The 24696-nt window shown below is 42.4% G+C and overlaps 1 protein-coding gene across 1 annotated transcript; it reads right to left on the bottom strand.

Moving 5' to 3' along the window:
- Positions 1-1022: 1022 nt before the first annotated feature.
- LOC119547498 lies at positions 1023-6665 on the bottom strand. Its single transcript, XM_037854390.1, has one exon. It carries the CDS (start codon positions 5629-5631, stop codon positions 2998-3000), a length of 2634 nt encoding a protein of 877 aa, XP_037710318.1. The 5' UTR covers positions 5632-6665; the 3' UTR covers positions 1023-2997.
- Positions 6666-24696: the final 18031 nt, after the last annotated feature.

Here is a 24696-nt window from a genome sequence, read left to right as displayed (position 1 = left end):
AAAGGGAAAAGAAATTAGAAAAACATGAATTGGGTTCTGAAAAAAGCTTGCTTACTTTTGGCAAACGTGTTTAGAAAATGATATAAATATATAAGTATGATTATATAAAGAAAGGCATAATAGTTAAGGAATTATCTTATAATGATGAAATGCGTTACTAAATTTTAGGATGCATAGGACGGTAAAAAAAGATAAGTAAGCTTAGAGGTAATGATACCCTAGAAAACAAAATAATTATTTTTAGTGTAATAATTACAAAGTAAGGTAAAAAAGATATATAATTTTAGAGGTACATATGTTACTCTGGAAATTTAAATATTGTTTTTTTTATTTAAGAAAATTATATATAACATTAAGTCATGTAGATTCGAGTGCTAGCGACTGAAACCTTGGACTTTGAGAAATCAAAATAATTCGTATGTGAAAGAAGAAATTAATATAAAAATTCGATTTCTTACGGTTGGGCTTTAATATAATAGGATATAATATAAAAACGAATCGGATCAAAGATCATTATCCAACAAACCATAACTGTTCGGCATTGCAGAGCGGTTCCGTTGTAATCTCCTCAGGGTATTCCATATTCCTCGTTCACGGACATCATTTTGGCCTCCACCGATTAGCCATATCGATTCAAGCCACACTTTCAGTTTGTCTCTGCGAGTGTGTGAGGTGAGGTTTTGGTTTGGGGTTGGGGTTGGGTTGTGGGTGGGTTCGGGGTTGGGGTTGAGGTTGAAATGCATAATTGGCGATTAGACGATTGGCCCTAATATGCCAGAGCGCTGCAGCGAAAGCAAGGGAAGCGCAGCAGAGCCAGCTTTGGCATTAGCCCCAGCTTCGGACAGCATTCGAATGGGCAACTAATTGGGTCATGTCATCCCCAGCTGACCCCCGAAACCCCTGCCCCCCCGGGGGCGTACCTACCTTTCGCTGAAGTCTTGGGCGGAGGTAAAAAAGTAATGACAATGGTTTATGTTTTTCGTTTATATATAGATATATATAATGTTATATATATTTCCTTTTGCTTTGTTGTTCATTCAGTGGCTTTCATGCATTCAATGCCCGCCTTTTGTCTGCGGGCTCCCTACTCCCCTCTCCTCTGTCCCTCAGCTTTCTCCCACTTTCTCTCCCGCCCCTTCCCTCGCTTGTTAGCTATGCCGCTCCGTTGATAAGTGTACACATCTATAGACTATATACTATACGTAGGTTTATATTATACAATACATAATACATAAGTTCAACTTAAATGCTATGGTTTTTCTTGCTCTTTTTTCTCGTTCAAGATTACTTTCGGTTGTATGTGTGTGACTGTGTTTTGTATCTGTGTTCGTTTGTGTGTGCCTACTGTTTGTTGTTGCGAGTCCTTTGAAGACTCTGCGCTCATTTAGATGCAAAGAAAAAAGTCTTTGGTTTACCTTAAAAATATTATTTTGTTTGCTTTTTCTTCTGGTTTTTGTTTTTGTTCTTGTTTCTGCTTCTGTTTTTGTTGTCCGCTTAAATTCTAAGTCTTAGCACATACGGGCAATTAATATCTTGTGGATACGCTTTAAATCGTTACAAGGACAAACTGACATACATCTACATGTACACGTGTATGGCTATGTGTATGCGTGAACGTGTGTGTGTTGCCTGTGATGTGTTTGCGAGTGAGTGTGTGTGCACTTTGAGTACAATTTACATATGTTTATTTACGTATGCATTTGACGAATATTTCCCTCTGTCTTTACTTTAAATTTTTCCGACTTCCCTCAAGTTTTATTTTGTTGAATTTCTTTTCCCTTCTAGCCTTCTCTCTTCCATATTTATTGGGAAATTCACAAACATTTCGTATTGTTTTTCAAAATTTATTTATTTTATGGGTAGCAGTAAACTACAATTTATTCTGGAATTTAAATTGATTACGAAAATAGTTTGCATAGTGGAATTTTGTAAACATTTATTCTCTATAAATGTACTTAGGGCATGTTTTTATGATGCTGCAATTGTTGGAAACTGAATGCAACTTAGAAAAGCTAGAGGAATAAGTTTGTTACAATTAAAAAGGTGCTCCGATTTCTAAAAATTTCTATCAGAAATGTTTTTACTTGTGATATTTTCTATAGTTTTTAAGCGAATGTAAAATGAAAGAAAATATTTCATGAGACTATGGATTTACTGCTACCTCTTTGGTTAGACTTGGAGCCTGATTTAGCTTTACATTACTTCACAGCTTCTAACGGACATAGAATGATTGCAACAATAGTCGGATCGAGAATTTGGTTTCTTTGTCTGTGGGTTATCTAATATATACATTTACCATGATTTATATTACTTCTTCCGCAGCTTTACCTTACGAATGCCTGCTATAATATGTGAATGTATATCTTACAAATGTTGAGCCACAAGTTCGGTTTTCCGTGTCTGATTTACGATTATAACTCTGGAGGAAGGGTTTATTGGTTTCGGGATCCTTTTTACTTTTTTTTCTAACCGAACATCGAAGAAATTACACACACACATGCACACACATAGTCACATACATATAAATATATTTATAGATTTAGTTACATTCACATGGTTGCTTTCCATATATTTGGGTTATTTTCATTACGTTATGCGGGGAGTTGAGAGTTTGCCATGTTATTAAAGAAACTGCTGTACATATCCTATTTGTAATTAGTTTACATGTGGTTCACATGTAGTTTAGTTTAGTTAGTTGAGTTACTTGCCAAGGAGAGTGTATTTTAGAGTAGTGCAGTTGATTTCGTTTAGCTTTCTCTTGCTCTGGGCAATTATTATCTTCATTCGCATTATCTTTTTGTCAGACACTATCACAAACAGTTCGCTTGCACAATAATCGCTGCTCGCCTAGGACCCCGGAGCTATCTACGAGTGTTATACCTAAAGGAGCTACCTCCCCTCCGTCGATACGCCTTATTTGCTTTGTTGAGTTAAGTTTAGTCAGTTCTGGGTTTGGATTCCTTCCCTTCCCTAGGAGCGGGTGCGGGGGCGCGGCGCTTACACATCCGTGCCGCATCCTTCCTGGTATCCTTCGTCCGGCGAGTTGCGGCTGCTGCTGATCAGGGCCCTTTTCAGGGCCGTCACGGGCGGCAGGACGGGCACCCCGCCCTTCTGCCACACGCGTATCGTCTTGGCGTTGATGGGCTGTCCGTTGGGCAGGATGGAGCAGGAACTGGAGCTGGAGGTGCTGGGATTCGCCTGGTTCGCCTGGTTCACGGCCGGCGTGGGCGACGACCGGGCGCTGCCCCCGCCGCCACTGCCCTCGTGGAGGCGTGGCAGGGTGCGGCTACTGAAGTGCGGACTGCTCCCGGCGGAGCCGCCCTCCTGCCTCTGGTGGTTCAGTGTGGAGGTCAGCTGCTGCTGGAGCTGCTGCAGCGGGTGCATCTGCAGCTGGTGGTTGTGCTGGTGCTCCGCCCCCGGCACCAGGGGCAGGCCGTAGTCGTTGGGGTAGCCCGAGGAGGAGCCACCCGACAGGTTGGTGGTCACCGTCGAGGCCGTCGAGGTTCCTCCTCCGCCCATCGTCCCCTGCTGCAGGTGGGATCTGGGGAAGGTCTTGCTGAAGTAGTCCGTGGCCGCCGTCCGCTCGTGCAGGTCGTACAGCTGGCTGGAGTCTATGATGGGCGTCTTGTCCGTGTAGCGCTTCATGAAGAGGTCATCGGCGGACGTGGCGCCCACGGGGGCACCGTGCTCCCACAGGCCCGAGGGGTACAGGGAGTCGCAGCCGTTGGCGCGACTGTACTCCCCACTGCCGCCCACGCCCACGCCACTGATGGGCGGTATCTTCAGGTCGGCGAACTCATCGCTCCCGAAGCGCTTGGTGTCGTTGATGAGGTCCGGGTTGTTCCCGTTCCCGGTGGATCCTGTGGGCGAGATGAAGCAGGAGGCGGTGGACAGGACACTGCCGTTGTTGTCGTAGCCCTGCGTGGAGTACGGAAGATCGGTGAGTCTCGGCGGCTTCTGGACGGGATTCGCACTCCGCTGATCGTGCCCTCCGTGGGACACGCCCCGTCCGCTGCTCTTCCGCTCCAGAGTGCCGCCCTGCACCACTCCGCCGTCGATTATGTTGGCCACGGCCCCGTTGGCGATGACCACACCCCCGATGCTGCCGTTTCCCGTGGCCGGCTGGGTCTTGTTCGTGATGGAGTTCTGGTGGTTCACCGAGGTGATCACCTCCATGTGGTTGGGCGTCTTGCTGTCCACATACGGTTGCCGCTTGACCCGCAGCAGCAGGCACATGATGACCCCCAGGGCGAAGACGATGAGAGCCACCAGGGCGGCACTGAGGCCCACGATCTGGCCACTTCCCAGGGAGGCCATGCCCGCGGCCCGCATGCTCACGTGCAGGGTAAAGTTGGCCTCGGCCATGCCCGCCCGGTTCTCGGCCACGCAGTAGAACTCGCTGGAGTCCGTCTCCTGGGCGTTGGTCAGCACCAGGCGCGACCTCTTCTCGAAGCCACCCTCCACCTGCTCGAACATGTGTATCCTTTGGTAGGCGGTGAAGGCGGAGTTGTTGGCCAGCAGTCGTCCGTTCCAGTACCAGTTGATGTTGGCCGCCGGAACCGCCCTCGCCCGGCAGGTGATCGAGGCGTTCTCCCCCATGGCGGCCTCCACGTAGTGGGAAATGGGCAGCATCTCGGGGCGGCAGGCGAACTCGTCCACATGCAGGTCCGCGAAGCTGCGGTCGATGATCCTCTCGGGGCCGCCGGAGCAGACGGGGGCCACCGGATAGGGGATGTTCCTTTGCAGCAGCCAGAGCTTCGTGTCCCTCAGCCGGCAGTCGCAGAGCCAGGGGTTGTCGTGCAGCTCGATGCCGTGGAGGCGACTCAGGGTCTCGATGGTCTTGGGCTGCAGCTCGCTCAGCTTGTTGCCGTTCAGGCGCAGCAGGGTCAGTCCTTGGAGGCCGCCGAAGGCTTGGGCGGAAATGGTCTGGATGTCGCAGTGCGAGAGGTCCAGCTTGTGCAGCGAGGGCGTGTTCCCGAAGGCCTGGCCCTCGATCTTGTGGATGTGGTTGGAGGCCAGCGTGAGCTCCCTCAGCGAGGAGATGTAGCCCAGGGCCAGGCTGGGCACGGTGACCAGGAGGTTGTGCGACAGGTCGAGCTCCACCAGGTTGGTCAGCCCCTTGAAGGTCTCCCGCTCGATCTCCCCGATCTTGCAGTTGCGCAGATACAGCTTCTGCAGGTTCAGCAGGTTGGCCCGGATGAACTGCTCGTTGGACAGGGTCTGCAGCTTGTTGCCGGACATGTCCAGCACCTGGGTGTTGGGGTCGATGTGCTCTGGGATCTGGATCAGGTGGCGGTCGATGCACTCCACCGTCTGCTTGCCGCCCTTCCACTTGCAGGCGCAGACCGTTTGGCAGGTGCTCTGCTGCTGGGCGGGCGGGTCCAGGTCGGAGTGGGCGGGGGGGAAGTGCTGGCTGGGGGGCAGGTAGCCGTCCTCCGTCATCGGCTGGCTGTCCGCAATGGAGTAGACCTCGTTCTGGGCCGAGGGGGCGGGCCTGTAGCCCCCGGGGCTGGAGGAGGGGGAGCCGCCTGCGCCCCCGTTCGCGTAGAGGTGCAGCTGGTTGTAGCGACTGCCCAGGATGATCCCGGGCAGCAGGCTCAGGACCAGGAAAGCTGCTTCCCTGATATGCATTTTCCTGGCTTTTCTTTGAGTCTTCGGGTTGAGCGTTCTAGGCCAAGGCCCTGTGTTTGTCTGTTATTATCAATATCATGGGGTTTCGGTTATGCGATAGGTTTTATAGTCTTCACTTGGAACTTTTTAATTGCTTTGCGATATTTTCAGCTTACAAACGAGCTTCTGATTTATTAACCTGATGTGTTTTATATTGATATGGGGGTTTTCAAAGTCTTCTATCAATCCATTAAAGCCTTATATACAACTGCTTTACCTTTTGGATTTTATAATATTTAACGTAACTCAGGGATATGCTTCGTTGGGTTGACCTTTACTCTCACTTTCGCGCGATTGTACACCTCGTTTTTCTGGGTTTTCTTTTAATTATGATATGGAAACTTCCTTGTGGGTCAAGCGGAAAATTGATTAATTGCCGCCTTGGCTTCACTGGTTGTTGCTGCGGTCTTCGCTAAGATTTTCATGTTTTGGCGTAATTAGCGCTCGGCCAGACCCAATGTTATTTATAGGGCTGCCCGCACACACACTCACTCGCACTCACTCACACCGTTGGGATGATAATCGTTTTTATTTTTTGGCCAACGAAACTCGTATTTCCTGGCCTTTTTCTGCTAATATTTTCTACGCAATTTTCCCTCGGCTTTTCGGGATTTTCTTTCTTCACGTGCTGCTCTCCACATAAATATATATGATTTTTTGGATGGCTGGTTTGTTTGGTTGCTTCGGTTAGCGCACTTTGCCACGCAAAGCTTTAATTCGCATCGCGTTTTTCGTCGTTTTCGGTTTCGTTACGAGCGAACCTCGGTCCACGCGAGGGGTGATTGCTTCGACTTTCGAGCGAGGGGAGCGAGATGAGTTGTGATCTAGGCAAGGACCTCCATTGCACACACTGGCAACTGCTTTCACTGCACAAAACAACGGTATCTGGTATCTGTATCGGTATCGGTGGATCCTGGCTGGCGGACTCACACACACGCGCGCACTCTACACACACAACTACACGGCAGCGGTATCGACCGCTCGGCAGCGCGGACTTGAATCGACTTGAACTAACTGTGCTTCTTGGCTGCGAATCAAAGCCTCCGCAGTCGCTTGGCCACTCGGCTCGGCCCGAAGCCGCTTCGGCTGCTCTTGGCAACTTCGGCCTCGGCGCGAGAGAGAATCAGCGAGAGAAAGCAGCCACGGAGAGTGCTCGCGTGTTGCCCCAACCGGTTCGCAACATTCACATGCAACATGTGGGCAACACCGCCAACCGGGCGAAGGGATTATATTGCACACGCCTCCGCTGTAAAGATTTCGAATTGGCTTCGCCTCGCGCCGTATAAATAAGGATTTATGCGGTATAAATAAACCCGATGGTGGGTTCATGCGGGGGCCGATCGCATGACATCATTAAAATGAATTTAATTGGGCCGACGTCTTTTGTTTTGCCTCATAAAATTACGGCATGCCGTGTAATTCTGAGAATTTGTTGGCCAAAAAAAGATTCTTATCTAAGATCTTAACAGTAATAAATGTTTTTCGTTCATTTAATATCTTTATCTATATTTTTAATTATAAAATGTATTATAACGATGTTATTGCATATTTTTAATCAAGAATTTTACTTGAAAATATTTACTACGCTATGCTGTCTTAGCAAGTGTCTCCAAAGGACCAAATTTAATAAAAAGAAAGGTTCAAGTTGTAATGTAAGAAATACTTAATATTGAATAAGTGAACTTCCCACCGAATCCTAATGAGCTTACTTATGTAAGTCTCAAATTTCATGTGCAAAATGAAGAATTTTTGTTTATCAGAGACTATTATTTACATTTATTCAGCTTTCTCACTAATTAACACCTTTTGTTAATAGCGTACAAAGTAGAGAAGACTGCTTACAGCGCTTGAATGTACTTCGGATGTTTCTAAGTCATTCACCATTCTTTATTTCCATTCATCAGGGCCCCCCGCTCCTCCTTTGTGCCTACAGTCAATCAGCGATCAACCTACTCAAGCATGAAACTCCAAGAGAGATAGACTGAAAAAAAATCAGTACACTAAAAAAATTATATTTTATTTGGCGTAACAGTTTATCTATCTGTAGAACTAAATGTGGAATGGTTTACTTAATCTACCTATACTATCTTTACGCTATAAGTTTCTACATATCGAACACATGAAATAAAAATAGCCCCTTTCTATACAACACATACAAATTCATGAAATGATATCAACTGAAATTTTATATTTGAAATTTTAATAGAGCTCTATAGAGTACAGTAGGCTGAGCATCAGCATTTTCTCTATTGTGTTGTCGAATTCGCACGATTTGGCTCATATCATGAAATGATTTCATGTGTAAACACAGTAATAAATTGCTGAGTGGTAGTTATAAATATATATCGAGACCATTTATCAATTGAAGACTGGGTAATTATTTTTCTTACCTTGAATATTATATTACTTTCAGTACTTGATATATTTTCGTAACATCAACTTTTTCTTGAAATCAAAACAGAACTCATTTCCAAGAGTCCCTAAAATGGATAGCTAATTTCTCCCAGTGCGCGACAACAAAAAGAGCTGCTTCGGCAGAGGCGAATGAGTAGCTGAAAAAGAAACCCCGCTTCGTTTGTCTTTGCTTTGCCAGTCGAGTGCGGCGTAATTTCAGTCTTGACCGAATGAGTCACATCCGCCAGATACGAGATACTGAAGCTAAACTGAATGAATGCACTGCTGCATTGTGGGCAGAAATTTCACAATGTGATGATTTTATGCTCGACTCGTTCATTCAAGATCGGTTTGCATAGCCAAAGAGCTCTCATGTCGGGCGATCTGGTGGGGAAAAACTATCTCTGCCTCGTTTAATGATGCCCCACAACCAGAACCAGAATGAGAACGAGATGAGCTGAGCTCCAAACTAATTAGCCCGAGGGGCCAGAAGTTGAGCTTGAAGTGGAGCCAGAAATTGCGTATAAGTTACTTCATCTGCGGACGACTCGGGGCAGCTACATGATACCTCTCGTGTCTTTCGGCCAGACAGGAAGCGCTCTCAGTGTTACCTGTTTTTCGCCCCCCTCCCCTGCCCTTCTTCCCCCACCTGTCCCCATTGCATATGAATGAAATTGCAGCGAGACGTCGCATCTAGCAGCTGCCTCCGTCCAGATTCGGATTCAGATTGCCTGAGAAGTTTTCGCAGCAAACTTGTTTACAGCTTCAGCCGGGGCAAAAGAGAGGTTGGCTCGTTGTTTGTCCTCTTTCGGCCGAGAAAAAACGCGATTGCATATGCTTGTTACACTCCAAGATACATTTTCTGAAAAGATACATTTCCATTTTCCCACCCACCCAGTCACAGATGGAGGCGGCCGAAAACAACTGAAAACCCAACATCGTAGACATTGATTAAGGTCAGTTATGATTGTGTATTGTATTCTCGCATTTTCCTCTGCTCGTTCGTTTGTCTAAGCTTCAAAAAGTGAAATCTCCTCTTGCGTGTTGTGTTTCACATTTTTTTTTCGAATTTTTCGTTGAATTGTTGAGCAGCCATGCATGAGTATCTCTGGGTTGACTTCAGGTACCGAGAACTAAGCAGATTGGGCTGAGACTTGGAACTCTATTCGCTTGAATTATTAAATGGAAAAATCTTCTCATGTTTTGGCATTTTATGGATGTCTGGCGTTTAGGAAATGTAACCCAAAAAGTGTTGTTTAAGTTGGTTATAAGTAGTTTGTTGAAAAATTGTAAATTATGAACTGACTGCCTAATATGCTAGTGCTGTCCCAAAAGTACTCGCCCAAAAAAGGCTAATAACCCTGCATTTTTATTAACAAACATATAACATTTTTTAAAAAAATGTCGCTATGTATTATTAGATAGAAAATTCTTCTTATGTTTTGGGTTTTAGGAAATTACATTACATTAAAGTATGTACTGACTGCCTAATATGCTAATATTCAAACAAACAATTGCAAATACTCGCAAACAAAATATTAACCGGCCTATCAAACTTACAGAAAAATATCGCCAAGCAGATACATATTTAGAAAAGTAAAGGAAACGATATATTGAACCTCGGATTAAACTTTAATGTATTTATTGTATGCATTGGTTGTTGATTTAATAATCATATGATTTTTACCAATGGGGTAATAAGCACTTCTGATTTTGGTGCTTTTACTCTATTAACAAATTCATATTTTATATTATGTTATTTAACAAACTAAAAATTATTTAATGATAGTAAAAGAGAAATAAAAAGATTCTGACTTAAGTTACAAATATAAAAGCAAATTGATACCTATTAAACTGTTTTCTCCGCTTTAAAATATCGCACTTCCTTTTTCTTTGCCTTCTTTTGGATTTGGAATTGGCCACGCTCGACCGTCTTTGATGATATTTTGCTTGGGTTGGCGAAAGTAGAACTCGGCCACTATGCAAATATCTTTTGGCTGCAGCGGAAGTTGCCTAGAAAAACGCTGATGGGTGCCGTACGATCAACAGTTTCGACTTATTTTTTGCACCTCTACCATTTCTCGATGCACTTCACTGTTGGCTGACTCCCCCGACTTCTGGCGGTTATAAATCTGTTGACTTTCACGTTTCGCATTTCGCATATGAGCGTTTTCTGCCGTTGCGTTCGGTACGCAACAATTAGCCGCAGTTAATTGGCCAAAAATGCTGTTCCCCGTTTGCTGTTTGCTAGTTGCTACTTGCGTTACGCTTTCTGCACTTGTCTGCCGAGAAAACCCACCGCTAATCTTCGGGGCGAACAACTTCCGCCTTGTCGGTTCGAAAACTGTAAAATTTACAGTGTAAAGTGGGCAATTAAAACTCGCAGCAGCCGCAGAAGAAGATGACTTTGAGTTGTCTGCCGCAAAAACAAACCTCTGCGTTCATAACTTGAAAAATCACCTGGCGGTGAGACTCCAGTGGGTGGTGTTGTCCTCCCAGCGACCTTTGTGCCCCTAATGCTGCGCCTAATTGCCCTTAATTTATTTAACTTCAAGCTGTGCTCAGACCCCCCTTTCCCCGCAGTCAAGGGTTCGCTGCGTGTCCTTTTGGGTCACTTGGGACGTGGCCGGGGACCCGAGTCTTCTGCGATTTGAACAAGTGCCCCTCGGAACGCTCGACCTCTCGTCCACTGCCCACTCCCATCGGCATCATCGCCGGGCACTCAGGGCAAGCCCCGTTAAGGGTATTCGCAATTTGTCATGATCTGAGCAACGATTAATGCGAAAATCTCATGAAGAAGTTATAAATTCTTAAATGCGAACATCATTAATAAGTTTGCCTTGCTTGGACAGCACTAATTGGATTTTTATGTTCAGTATTTTGTTATATTAGTGTTTGCTATTATGGCAAGGGATTGGGGAAGAGGATACAAGATAAAAGGATACAAGGAAAGGTTTCCCTCTCAAGTTTAAAGGTCCTATATAAAGATAATCCTTGCTGTTTTATAAAAAGTAACTATTTAAAAATATAAAACATTTGCTGCCCAATTTTTAAATGTGTATACAAACCATTTCATCTTTCCATTTAATTCCCTAACAAACAGCTTACAAATTAAAACTCCAATTATTCTTCTGTATGTGTAATATTAAGCCTTTAATTTACAATGCTGCTTCGTCAAAGGTTCAACTGACTAATTTCCTGCCAGAAGAGGATTAATTAACAAACAATGCAGATACACGCAGAGAACGGTTTCCGATTACCCATTCACAATTACCGCATTTTCCAGAGTATTCCATATCCATCCAGTTATGTCTTCGTCTTGATGTCGCCCCCGCAATCCGCACTCCCCAACCTTCCTGGTGGCCATTTCCACACGCTTCCCAAAGGGAAATGGGAAAATCACAGACTTACGGGGTTGTGGGCGGTGGGCGGTGGGAGGAGGTCACTAAACGCTCTAATTATTTTCGAACTGTTCGGATTTAAATGTCTCTCCGGACTGTGTGCAGTGGCAAGGCAGCCAGCAACGACACTGGAAATCACTTTATCTCCATTTCGGGGCATTAAGCCGCTTAGTGCAGTCGCCGACCGATGTCCTTTTGCTATCTCTCTCCGGCTATCTGGAATTTCAGTCCTCTGCAATTATTCAGAGCGCTCCAAATTAGGTAATTGCCCTTTAAAGAATCATTCTAATTATTTATGTTTATGTGTGGCCCCCTGAAAGTCCCGTTCCCCACAGCGGACCATTTAACGCCCACCACCCACTTGCATTGCATATCGCCGCTATTGTCATCGCCTGACCTCCGACCCATCCGCCCCTCCCCCGCCCCTTCCCCGGGTGGGTGCCACGCTTGTTTGCGGCCTTGATTAATGGAGTCGTCCTGTGGCCGTCGCTTGGAGCGGTCCGTAAAGCAACAACAGCCACCAGAAAAGGGTATCACAGGGTATTTGGACTTTGCGAAATCGTATTTTGATATGGTATTTCTTAGCTAGGGTTTATTTTCCTTGGCCAACAAAATACGAAGGTACCTTAACTGGTACCTTTCTTTAGAAAGGCACCATAAAATAGTAGTTTATTTTTATATAGTGGTTAGTTTGGTTTATAATAATTGGTATGGGTAACTATTTTGCCTTTGCAAGAAATGGAAATCTGTATTTGATAAGGGATTACTCATAACTGGATACTGACCAAGTATCTTTACTTGTCTGTTTGATTTCTTTCCGGTCAATTTTAAGGGGCTTATAAAATATTTTAACATAACAAATTATTAATAATAATATAGATATAATTAAGATAATAAAATATTAAATAAGAATACAACTAACTCAAAATAATAAAGTCTTCACTTCTATTTTGTAAAGTATATGTTCAATATCACATATTTACTATGTTTATGCTATGAATTTCATGCTTTCTCCAACTCACGAAATTATAATAGCCCCTGTTTATACAACACTGACAAATTCATGAAATGATAGTAGTAAAGCTGTCAAATTTTTTGAATTTTATATAGAGCTCTATAGAGTAGTAGGCTGTGAAGTAGGCTGTGCCTCAGCTTTTCGTAAATTGGGACTGAATTCATAGTCAACTTTCGTGTGTTATCGAATTCATGAAACGGTGTTTATGCACACACGAATTTGCTCATTTCATGAATTGATTTCATGAAATAGGCATAGCATAAACACAGTAATTATCATATATATTATCATAATCGGGTTATTATTTCGCCAAATGAGTTTTGTGTATAAGAACGACAGATTATTAATTTTATAAAATAAATGTAAAGTTTAAACGGTTTAACTTAAAATATTAATTTATTGTAAAACAGTTATACTTTGAGTAACCATCTCTTAACCCTTTTTAATTTTCATATTTTGAAGATAGGCCTAACAGGGTGCACTCTTTTTGAGATAGCAACAATGCCCACTCGCAGGATATAAGATCAGCAGCGACAACAATTACAACAACAGCTCAACAGGCTTCCCAGGACTTCGGGTGCGGACCTCGCTGCCCCGGCTGCTTGACTTGTTTTGTTTAGATTTATGTCAAATGTTGGGGCCATGCGACGCAGTGCGAGGGTGAAAGGCGGGAAAGTCAGGAGGTTGGGTGGCAGGGGCTCGATGGGGGCAGGACGGGCTTCGCTCCTTTTAAGCTTTTCAATCAAAACGCGCTTAAGTGGTTTCCAGCTCCGTTTTCGGCCCATGGGCGTCAGCAGAGGCGCCACCATAATTGGCCGAAATTAATTGTTTGTCTAATCAGTTCATTGGATGCGACGGCGGCGACTGTTTCGGGCTCGACCATTGAACTCGGCGGCTTAGAGCCATCGAACAGGGCCCGAAACCGATGGCCATTCCAGATATCGACGGAAAGCAGCTTTTATGGTAATCTCCGTGAAAGACGAAATCGATTTGGCGCTGGGAATTTATGGGTTCCAATGCGAGCGTTGGGTTCCTAAATCTGTCCACTCTTAATTGGAAACGAGTTGCAAATTTATGAGGGGTTAAGTGCTTAGCACGGGCAGCAAAAAGGTTTCAATCAACGACTTAAACATGAGTCTGAAATATGTACATGTAAATATTACAAATATTTTGCTGTAAGGCTTAACAAATTGTCAGCTTAGTTGGTCAACTGCTGTGTCAGCTTTATGAAAAATACTCAAAGGAAGCTAAAACAATTTTTGTGAGTTTTCAGAGTTTCCTATGTGATTCAAATAAATTGGTGTCCAGCCAAGCTACTTAAACCTATACACGTTTTAATACCTGAAAAAAAGGTCCATTTAAAATGTACAAGAAATACTTATTACAAAATAATTTTGAGGAAGGACAGTTGGTTTGGCAGAGTTGTTGACCCTTGTCTTTGTTACCAAACACCCGAACTAAACATTTGATAATAAATACGATACAAATTAACTATTTGCTCTGCTTTAATGAATTCAATTCATGTTCATTATTGCAAAGTTGGATGAACGGATAGTTTAAAACAAGTTTCATTCCCTTATCTTGTCAACGAGTTAACGACACGTGAAAAACAGTTTAAAACCAATTAGAATCCCATTTCTGCCGACAGTTTTCACACATTGCCATGACTGTCAATGCTTCACCAAATCCCTTAATCGATGTCCAGCTTATCCCATTAGGCAATCACAATTTATATGTCTGCGGCAAAATCATTCCCATGCCTCGATGTGTCATCATTAATTACTTGAACGGAAGTTACATTCCATCCGCTCGGCTCGGTTCAGTCGCTCATTCATTCACTCGCTCGCTTATTCATTCACTCGGGCCTTTTAATTTTCTATGATTTATGCGTAATTTGCTTTCGAACCGAACCGAACCTGCTGTCCGTTTAAGTTCCCCAACGGCCACGAGCAAATGCCGCAGAAGCGGAGACATGTGCACCTGTGTTGGCCACATCCTGTGCGAGAGCAACATCAAATAAACTTGGGCGAAAATAAAGAAAAAGGTAGCAGAAACACACCAGGAGATACATTTAACCAGCACTCAGGTGGGAATGCTGTGTAAGATTATCCGAAAAGTTGATACCCCTTTCTTAATCTATTGCTTTGCGATGTACAGCATTATAATAAATCTATATATCATTGCTAATGTCAGCAGACAAAGGGAGTCCCAATAAAAAAATATTTACAGACTGTGAACAATCAAGATGGTATAATGGTAGATCGAATTTTTTATATTTTATATATTTTCATATATTTTATAAAAAATCGAGACTTTGATTTGAACATTCTTTTAAAATACTTTATAGCAAGACCTGTGTGTAACGCATTTTTCTACTTGTATATTTTAGAGGACAATAACCTATTTATTAAGTACAACACAGAGTGTAAACCTATTACTTTTTAAGAGCCATCATACCTTTTGCGCCAGTGCTACCGAAATTCAGGTTTAACTAGACTTGCCCCCACTCGTGGAGACCCTCGAGGCGAGTGCGCAGCGGGAGAACAAGAGTCCGAGTCCAGGTCCAGGTCCCGATCCCGGTCCCGGTCCCTCAGGTCGAGACACCTGAGAGCCCCGAGTGGTAAGCTCTGCCCCACTCAGTGTGTATTTAGAGCGTCCAGTGCTGGCCTGCGACTAAATATTGGGACTGCGACTGGGACCGAGACTCTTGGCCGGAGTGGGCTCAGTCGGCTATTAAATGTCAATGGACTTCTGCATGAATGAGTTGTGCGACTTCTGCTCGCTGGTGCGTCTGGGACTGTTTTCTGTTCCACTTGGCATTTTGGTCTGCCTTTGAGGGAATTCCATGGGCCCTGCACACACCCACAAAGATTCATTTAAATTTCAATTGCCGAAAGTAAGTCTCCTCGGTGGTGGTGGCCACCTACGGCCCATGGAGTTCGGGGCATAATTTTATTTATAGAACTTATTGAAATCTGCAGGATCTGCAGGGGCGGGGGGCGTCGCTCATGTGTCCAGGGGCTCCGGCCGTTTCTTTTCCTCTTAATTAAAATGTACAGCCGCAAGTTTAGCTCGAGCTACGTGTCCACGGGCCCAGGAAAGTCAGCAGGTCTGGGCCCAATTTCCGAGGAGTCCAAGGAGCCCCCAGCAGGGCGGCCGAATGGCAAAGATGAAACCTTAAACCCCAGACTCATTATGTAATTCAGGCAGCGCATTCCCGGGCTTATCGCAGCGATGCCAAGTGCCAACGAGGAGAGCGTGATAAGAAGTCTCAAAGTTGGGAATGTATTTAATGATCGCTAAGATCGAAAAAATGGTTCTTAAAAAATACTGCTGTACATATATCCGTAGGCATTAAAACTGTTTCAATACTTAAATTCACATATACTTATACTTCATGAAAAAACAAATCTATCTCGAAACAATCCCTTCTTATTAAAATCGTTCGAACTCAAAGGCACTGCTTGTTTTAAGACGTGATGCATGAGAAACTCTGGCAGTGAGGGACGCCGTTTCTAATCTATTAGCCCATAATCTCTCGTGACACGCTTTCATCTCCATTTTCTACCTTCTGCCGTTCTGCCCCCACCATTTAGTGGCTGCATTAAATCTTCAACTAAATATTAAACGATGTCTCCCATTCAGGCCCACCCTTCCTTCTGCCAGGGGATTCTGGCCCACATCGACATAATAAAGGTCGTGGCTTCAGTTTTATGCCACTTATTGTTCGGGCGGGTGGGTGTATTGTGGTGCTTGAGATTTTGAAGGCTTGTCGAGTAATAAACGGGTAACCTCCCTTAATCCCGGCAGCACAGTTGGAAATATTTTTCATTAGCATTAAGAGGCAATAGAAGCCAGGAAAAAAATATATAGTATAGCAAAGAGGCGGGGAGGAAAAATAAGTAGTTGAGCTTGCCGCACATTTCCACGTGTCTAGCTGGTAAATCTTGGGGCTTGAGTTGATAAGGTTTTCCCTAGCTTTCCCAGCCCCAGTCTTATCTGCGACGGCTAACTGCTTGAGCGCATAAGTTTTCCTCGCCGCGTGTGTCGCTCCATTCGGCAGCCAACCCAACCCCCTTTTGGCCTTTATGGCTACGTGTTTGGCAAACGGAAGTGGCCAGAATAGACGTATATGTGCGATATTCGTACATAAGCCCACACACTTCCGTGGGGTCTGTGATTTATACACCGCTGCTTAATGCTCTAACGACACTCATTAGAAACAATTGCGAGAAGTTTTAATTAAACGTCGCCCCCATTTGCCGGCTTCAGTTTCACTTCTCCTCGGATATGATGTCTTCGCCGTTCTCGGGCATTTCCATAAACGCTGCCCGCTCGACCAGATCTCGGAGAATTAGTGGTAATTACACTTTTCACGCTCCAATTGCTCATTTCCGTTCGCAGCGAATATTATTTACTTTCCGTTTTTGGGCGAGAAATTACAAATAGTCGGATTACCAAGTATCTGGCTCTAATTGCTAAGGTCTAGCGTCTAGACCTAAGATCTTAGTCAAGCGGAACGCAATGGGTTTCTTTCGAAAGTTGCCTAATCGAAAAGGGGAAGGGCACTGCATATCTTGGGTTTAATGAATGAATGAGTGCCGCCAAAAATGATTCATGGGATGGCTATAATTGGATCGGCTCTTGCTAGCTTAAGATCTCAGTTAATGCTTCATTGCAACTTATTAGACTGAAACAAGATGGCCTGTCAAGATGTTTTTAATAGGCGTGCTGTAAAAGGTGCTACCCATACCACATTTTCTTAATTAGCTTTAAAAAGCTTAAGCTTAATTGGGTGCACATTTTTGAATTAAGTTTCCGTAACGAACTCTAAGCCAATCAACTAATATTTTTAAAACGCTTTAGTTTGTTATTTATTATTTTAAATAGATAACTGACAAAATTAAACCATTTTCATTCTTGATATTATTTTAGGGGAATGGTATTTTAATAATTTTTCACAAACTACTTCATATACCATAAAAGACTTGAACTTTTTACCTTCTAATAATTTACCACTGACACTTATCCCCATCTGCTGCTGATTAACTGATCTCGATCCTTGACTTTCGCACACTCCCCAGCCGCGCTCAAAGCCTTAAACTCGACTCCAACTGTTTGTGACAACTTGGCCATATAAACTCCAAGTGACTTTCCACTCGGCAACAATATGGCAAACATATTGTGGCCATTTGTACTGGAGTGTAGAGCACAGAGTGTGCAACACCCACAACAATAACTGCGAGCAAGAAAGGGGGAAATTTAGGGGAGGGGCGGGAGCTGTCCTCCGGCTAGCTGTGACAATCAACTCGAGGGAAATAAACTCCGCTGGGCAAGGATAACGAAAGCCTCTGCCCTCTGCCCTCTCCCTCTGACCAGGGCCAAAACCAGGACCTCTCCGGCCATCTCCTTCCCCCCGTTTAAGCTGCCGCGATACTTTTGACTTCCTGCGGCAAAAACAGGACAACGAAAACAAGAACATGAAGTAGGCTTAGGCTTCCAACTGTGAAAACGCTCCCTTCAAGCTGGCTTGGATTTGGGTTCGGTGCGGAAAAGGGGAACCCCATACGCCGCACTAAATTGCGGCTTTCGCAGTCCAACAATGAGATACTTCAGAAAGAATTAGTTGCACTAAAAATTGCAAAAGTCTCCCCTGGACTGGGCCAGACTTTCACTCTCCCTTTCTCTGGGAAACTCGCCCCCTCCGCGCTCCATTTTTCATCTGGTTTTCGAGCACAGCAGGCGGCTCATGGGTTAAAGTCCCCACCGAAAAGGATGCAAAAATAAGGAGTTAGGAGCCGGGAGTCAAGAGCATGCGGATCCGGAAAGCGACGACTGTTTTAGCGGTTTTTTGGCTGGACACTTTATCCTACAGCTTCTGCGGCTCTACTCTTTTTGTGCCTTTTGCCATGCTCTATGCTTTCCAACACCCTCATAACTGGTAATACGAATTTTGGGGCAGCGAGGACTTTTCCACTTTAAACTTTAAATATTTAGGGCCCTTGGAACCTAAGTAATAGGCGAGGGGCTTTTGAGATTTATTTTAAGTAAGTTAGATAAAAAAGTTATCGTAATATGGTCTTATAATATAAGTTAAACAGTAAATACCATCTATAAAACTTAGTTAACAGATAACAAATTGTAGATCTATAGTTGTTATGCTATCAGGGCTATCATGTTGCAACTGAAACTTAGAAGTTCCATTTTTTACATTGCCAACTTTTGTCAAAACAAGTTTTGGGATATCTAATTCTACAACTTTAAGAGTATTTAATGTATTGAGTGTGGAGTTATAAAATAACTTTTTTCAACTATTGTAGTTGTTGCTCCTCATCTTCTTTAGAGCATGAAGTGGCATTAGAATAAAGGCGGCGTTTTTCCGCTTGTCGCTCTGCAACCTCCGCTCACCGCCCCCTTTCCGCTGACCCCCTTTCCACGACGCCCACCGCCGCCCCTGACCCCTTTTTGTTGCCGCCTTACAACAACGTTTAGTTGGTCCAAAAAGTTGCAGTTGCCGCAGTTTCTGTTTCTTTTTCCGTTCTCTGCCTCTATCGCTTCTTCCGCTTCTTCTCCTCGTGTTCTTCTTCTTGTTTTGCCTTTTTGAAGGCCAATTTGGTTGCTGTTGCCAAAGTTGTTACTACAGTTAGTGTTGTTATCTAACATGTTTAATTCAAGGCGCATCGCTCGAAATTAAAGCGAAGTTGTCAAGCATGACGATCGTCATTTGGGTGGGGGAGGGGGTTGCACACATACACACATGGGTGGGCGGCAAAAGGGGGAGGGGCATTTGCACATGGCAAATTTAGCGTGAAATTTTACTTCATCTTCGTGGCTTTTTCTTTACTTTTCGGTTGCTTTGATTGCCGTTTGACGAAATAACTGTGATTACACTCCAAGTCTTCTACACAGACAAAAATATTTTAATGGCAATATAAGGCCAATTAATCGGATAACTACAGCTGGAGATATTTTCAACCAGAAATACCTTTTGAAATTTAACTTTTTTATAAACTTAAAAAGTATACCTACAGGAAAATCAAAAATTTAAAAATACATTTCTTGAGAAATACTTTCAGCTTGTAAAAGAACGGCCAGTATATAACATTTTAAACGATGGATTTTATTTAAAAAAGAAAGGATAATTGCCTTCAAATAATCAAAAATCTAAAAAAAAACCAATAAAATATCCCTTATTATCTACTCTATGTGAAAGATGATATTCTTTTGATAATGATAACGATGTTCATATATGTATAATGCATAATCAAACAGTTATATTTGACAAAATAAATATTAATTTAAAATGCTTTTAGTTAAATGAAAAACTTTCCTATTCTATATGGTCCCATTGGAATGTGGAAGTGGCTATAAGGAATATCTTTGCTCACCCTCTGCCGGCACGTTTGCAGTGCCCCGTGAAATTACTCACACAAGAGAAAAGTTTTTAAAAGATACACTATCTTTATAAAGAAAAAATATGTTTTAAAAAGTTCGGTTTTTCTGATACCCCTGTTCAATTTCAACTTAAGTTTTTTACACTGCACCAGCTTTCTCATCCACTACCTACCAAAGTTTCTTCCTCATCTCCGCTCTGTTTCACTGAGAAATTGTCGCTGTCACTGCATTTGTCGTTGTCGCTGTACTCCTGCTTACATAAAGCATTTCGCTTTGATTGCCGTAAAGTGATACAACATAATTATTAGGCCGGGCCGAAAGCAACTGAAGCCAAACCCCAAAACCAACGAAACTGAACCGATCTCAAAACCTAACCATAACCCTTTTATTGCAAATGAGCAAAAGCAAACAAATAAACTGAAAATGTTGATAAGGCCAATCTCGATGAAAATGTGGGGGAGGTGGAAGCTATTCAGGGACCAAAACTATGAAAGGCACCTATAATAAAGAAATATAAAAGCTCCTCTTACTCTGGCTAGCTTTGGTGTACTGATAAAAACTCTAATATTCCTTTCCATAAAATAGTCTGGGAAAAAAGAGTATAACGGTCTCTAGAGTTATGTCTTTGTTGATTTTGTAATCTAAATAAAACCAGTTATTAACTAACTTACGAGATCTAAGAACTCCATACTTAATTAACAGCTTGTAGTAAATTTGTATGTAGACTTAAAGTTATCCAATAAATTTATATTCATATGAGAAACAAAATCATAGATGTCATAATAGTTCTAAGGTCAAAGTATACGGTTTCAATTTGTAATTAATAAGTCATTTAATTTGAATTAAAAACAGCTCTTCAAATAATAATATAATGGTATTTTGGCAATTTAATATTACACTATTTGAATGCAATTGCTATTCTGAAACTACCCCCACCATTTACTTCTTAGGGTATCTAAAACTTTAAAACCCCCTCCCCCGGATAAAACGTAAAATCTGTTTAGGCCAGTCGGTGGCTGTGTGCGTGTGGTTTTGCCTCTGTCTGTGTGTCAACCATTGTTGACAGACACAATCAAGCAATCAGAACCTAAAAACTTTATCCCATTCATAGAAGGCCGTACACGTGTGTGGGTGTACGTTCGCATGGATGTGCAGGGTATGGAAAGTGTCTACCCTCTAGGCATAATCAAACACAGAAGGCTCTCGTACTAATGCAGTTAACAAACTTGCGGAAACCCAACCCCCTGACCTCCCCCCTCCCCCACACTCACACTCGCACAGAGGGGGATATGCGTGTGAGAGCCTTAAGTGCTCCAGACACACACACTCTCAATGATGATGATGTATTGTGTGAGATGTGAATGTGATTAAATTTCCATAGCAGCTCGTCTTTCATGCCAATTTTCCATTAGTCCTCACAGCTTCTATGCGTGAGGAACCCTCCCCCCTCCCCTTCCCCACTCACACACACACTTAAAAGCACATCATGGCAAAGGGGGCGGAAAGGGGGCGGGCATATGCTTATGCTGCTCTCTGATGTTTGCTGTGCCGCGTCAAAAAGTGATGATGAATAGTTTGTTTGATGTTACTTTGACCATTCCCATGATCAGCACAAAATATACTTCACATATGTGTTTGTATGCTAGATGAACGAGTTAGGGGCGCAAAGGGTTATATTCAGAAATGGGCTAGTTAGCGCTGCTTTAAGGAGGGCCAAGGGTAGCCGAGATTTCCCCAAATGATTTTGGGCAAATTTATGATAAGCCAGCAATGACAGGCAAAACTTGGGCTTCCACGTACATATAAATCGACTTATGGGATAAACGTAAGACGAACGTGTTGTAATTAAGCCCGGTGGAATAACAGGAACATTACTCACCATTTAAAGTTTTATAATAGGTGGACTAAAATAAAATTAAATGTAAATTAGATGTAATGATTAAGTAGTTGATAATTGTTTGGATATGCTATTCTTGTTGAATTAATAGATACTGAGGATTTTATACCCATTACTCGTAGAGTAAAAGATTGGTCGAAATTTATGTACCATGTAAAACAACATTAATTACAAAGTTAGTCGAGGCACTAGACTTTGACGCTCTTTCGTGTTTAATTTCGTGTTCATAAAAAACAAATTGCAATTTTTTACTTAAGGGGTTGTATACACTTGTACCACGAAAAAGAGCAAGATTTATGGAATTTTTATACCCGTTACTTCTAGATAAATATTAGATTCATCGGAAAGTATGTCACAGGTAGGAAGAAGCATTTCCGCCTTTATAAAGTGTATATATTCTTGATTGGGATCTCTAGCCGAGTCGATCTAGCCATGTCCGTCTATCCGTCCTTCCGTATGAACGCTGAGATCTCGGAAACTATAAAAGCTAGTATGCTGGGATTTGTCATGCAGATTCTTGAGTTTCTTGCGCAGCGCAAATATCAGCTGGGTGCCACGCCCACTCTAACGCCCAAAATCGTCCATAACGCTAAAACCTGTCTAGCTCCCAAATTTTAAAATATTTTGAAAAAGTGTAAATGAAATTTTGTTTCGATTATCATCCTATCTACATGCCGGAAATCGATCCATTAATTTATTAGTTATAAGCAAATAAAAAGTGCCATCTTGGAAACAGCCGATTTGCTGCAAGCAAATCTCCATCTCCCTCGCACTCCTTTTAGCTTTGTCTACTATAGCGTTCTTTCCCTTTTTTTTTATAAAGGAAATTATTTATTTGAATTCGTTTTTAATGTGTTGTTCTAATTAAAAAAAATATATTATTGAAGGTGAAGCCAAACCGGTAAACACTGTTCTGGGAAACCGGCTTATCTGCAGTCGAAGATGTAAGAAAAATTGGTTAGCTTAATCCATTATCTGTTCGCAAATCGATGCAAAATTTCGATTACAGCGGAAATGGTGAAAGCTTGAATAAATAAAGCATTTTCAATGTAAAAACTATTTTATTTTTGGCTTTAAGAAATCCTAAATTCATGAAATAAAGAAATCCTTATTTCTGCAATAAGACAATTCTTTTAGATAAGAAACAAAAAAACAAAAGCGAACAGACTTATAGTTTTCCAGGAATCGTTTCCACCGCAGAACCATTTTCGAGATAATCGTGCTTAAAGTTTCAAGATAGCTGCTTGGGTAGCCAGAAGCAGTTAGCTATAAAACTCTAGCTATTTTCGGTTACTATGGTCCGAACGTTATGATTTCTTGTGTGAGTATTCTTAAAACTATACACCTCAAGTGAAAAAAGCCCATTAAATTAATTTTTTTTTTAAATTTTAAATAGCGATCTTTAGTTTCACCGGGCACTCTTTATCTGAGAGATGAAGTTTAAGCACCTTCCCTCACATACATATATACACAGAGAAAACTATCTAAGAACATTGTTCTTGAATTGAGAACATTGTTCTTGAGTTGAGAACATTCGTTCTTAAAAACCGTGTAAGTACATTTTGGTATCAAGATAAGAACGAAATGGTGAGAAGAGAAAAGTTAAATTGAGATTATTTAACAACTTTTTGATAAGTATACATTAAGGACTGAACTAATAGTTTATTTGTACATACAGTGTACTTAAATACCCCCAATTCAACTTGATTCGAGCCAAATTAAAACATTTTTAACTTAAAAATGTCGTTCTATTTTTAATAACATTTTCAACTCAGATGAGAAGGTCAGAATTTTCTGTGTGTAAGAATATTCAAAAATGCCCCAATTTCAGTTTTGAATTTTCCTACAAAATATAGCACGAAATGTCAGTGGAGGTTCAAGAACAATGAAAATGGAATGCATAAGTATGACACAAGTCATTGTGTTTCAGCCACCACCGCTGGGATGCAAATAAACTTCTTCATTGCTCACTATAGAAAGCAAAGCAATCTGTCGTGATGTCTGTCAACAGTAATATACATGCGTATTTAATATAAATAAAGAAAGTCAATATATTTTTAAATATTTCAGGTCATAAGAAACCAAAATGATATATTTTAATCAATTTTTTGTTCTCCCACTGCGAAATCTCTTCGGGATCTCCTTAGGATTGTTACAAAGTCTGTTAATTTTCAGCGGTAACCCATTAGTTGATAACAATCTAGTTACGAACGCTTGGCAAATTGTCACATTCCCGAAATCCTTTTGGATATTTGAGCAAAGAGCTCTCGACATTTAACCAAGCACAAGCTGAAGCCAAACCCATACCTAGCCCAACCCAATGATCTTCCTGAGTCCCCTTCTCTCCGAAAGCGAGCTGCTCGAAACAATTAAATGCTTAGCTCGACAAAAGTCTGCGGTTCGCATTAAATCATCAGTCTGCAGTTGACTCCGGGTCTGGCAGTGCCCCCAGCCCCCCATCTCCCTCATTTGCCCCACATCAGCTGAATAATTTACATAAGCAGCGACCACGGACTGCAACTCCCTCCCACCATTCCGAACCCCTCCCATCCCAAGGACCTCTTCACCGCTGCTGGCGACAAAAGAGGATGCCAAATTAAAGCCAAAAACCCATGCAGGCAAATCCCTCAACCAGACCTCAGCCGAAAATAAAAACAACAAATATCCCGACTGCTTCCCCATGGCATTCTTTTTTTACACAATGTACTTTTTATACACGGTATTTGGAATGGAATATTTTTTTATTTATCACGAAAGTGATTTTCGAACAAGAGTACCCGTGAATAATTATGAACCAAAAATGACAAAAGTATGTTTCAAATGCTACCCTCAATTTAAAAAACAATCGAAAAATGTGTCACACAGCAATCATATATTTTTTAAGGTATCTTACAGTCGCAATATCGGTATCACTTTTTGCGGAT

This window comes from Drosophila subpulchrella, chromosome 2L (assembly GCF_014743375.2).
Source record: "Drosophila subpulchrella strain 33 F10 #4 breed RU33 chromosome 2L, RU_Dsub_v1.1 Primary Assembly, whole genome shotgun sequence".
NCBI classification, from domain to species: domain Eukaryota; kingdom Metazoa; phylum Arthropoda; class Insecta; order Diptera; family Drosophilidae; genus Drosophila; species Drosophila subpulchrella.
This window is presented reverse-complemented; position numbering and strand designations above follow the sequence as displayed.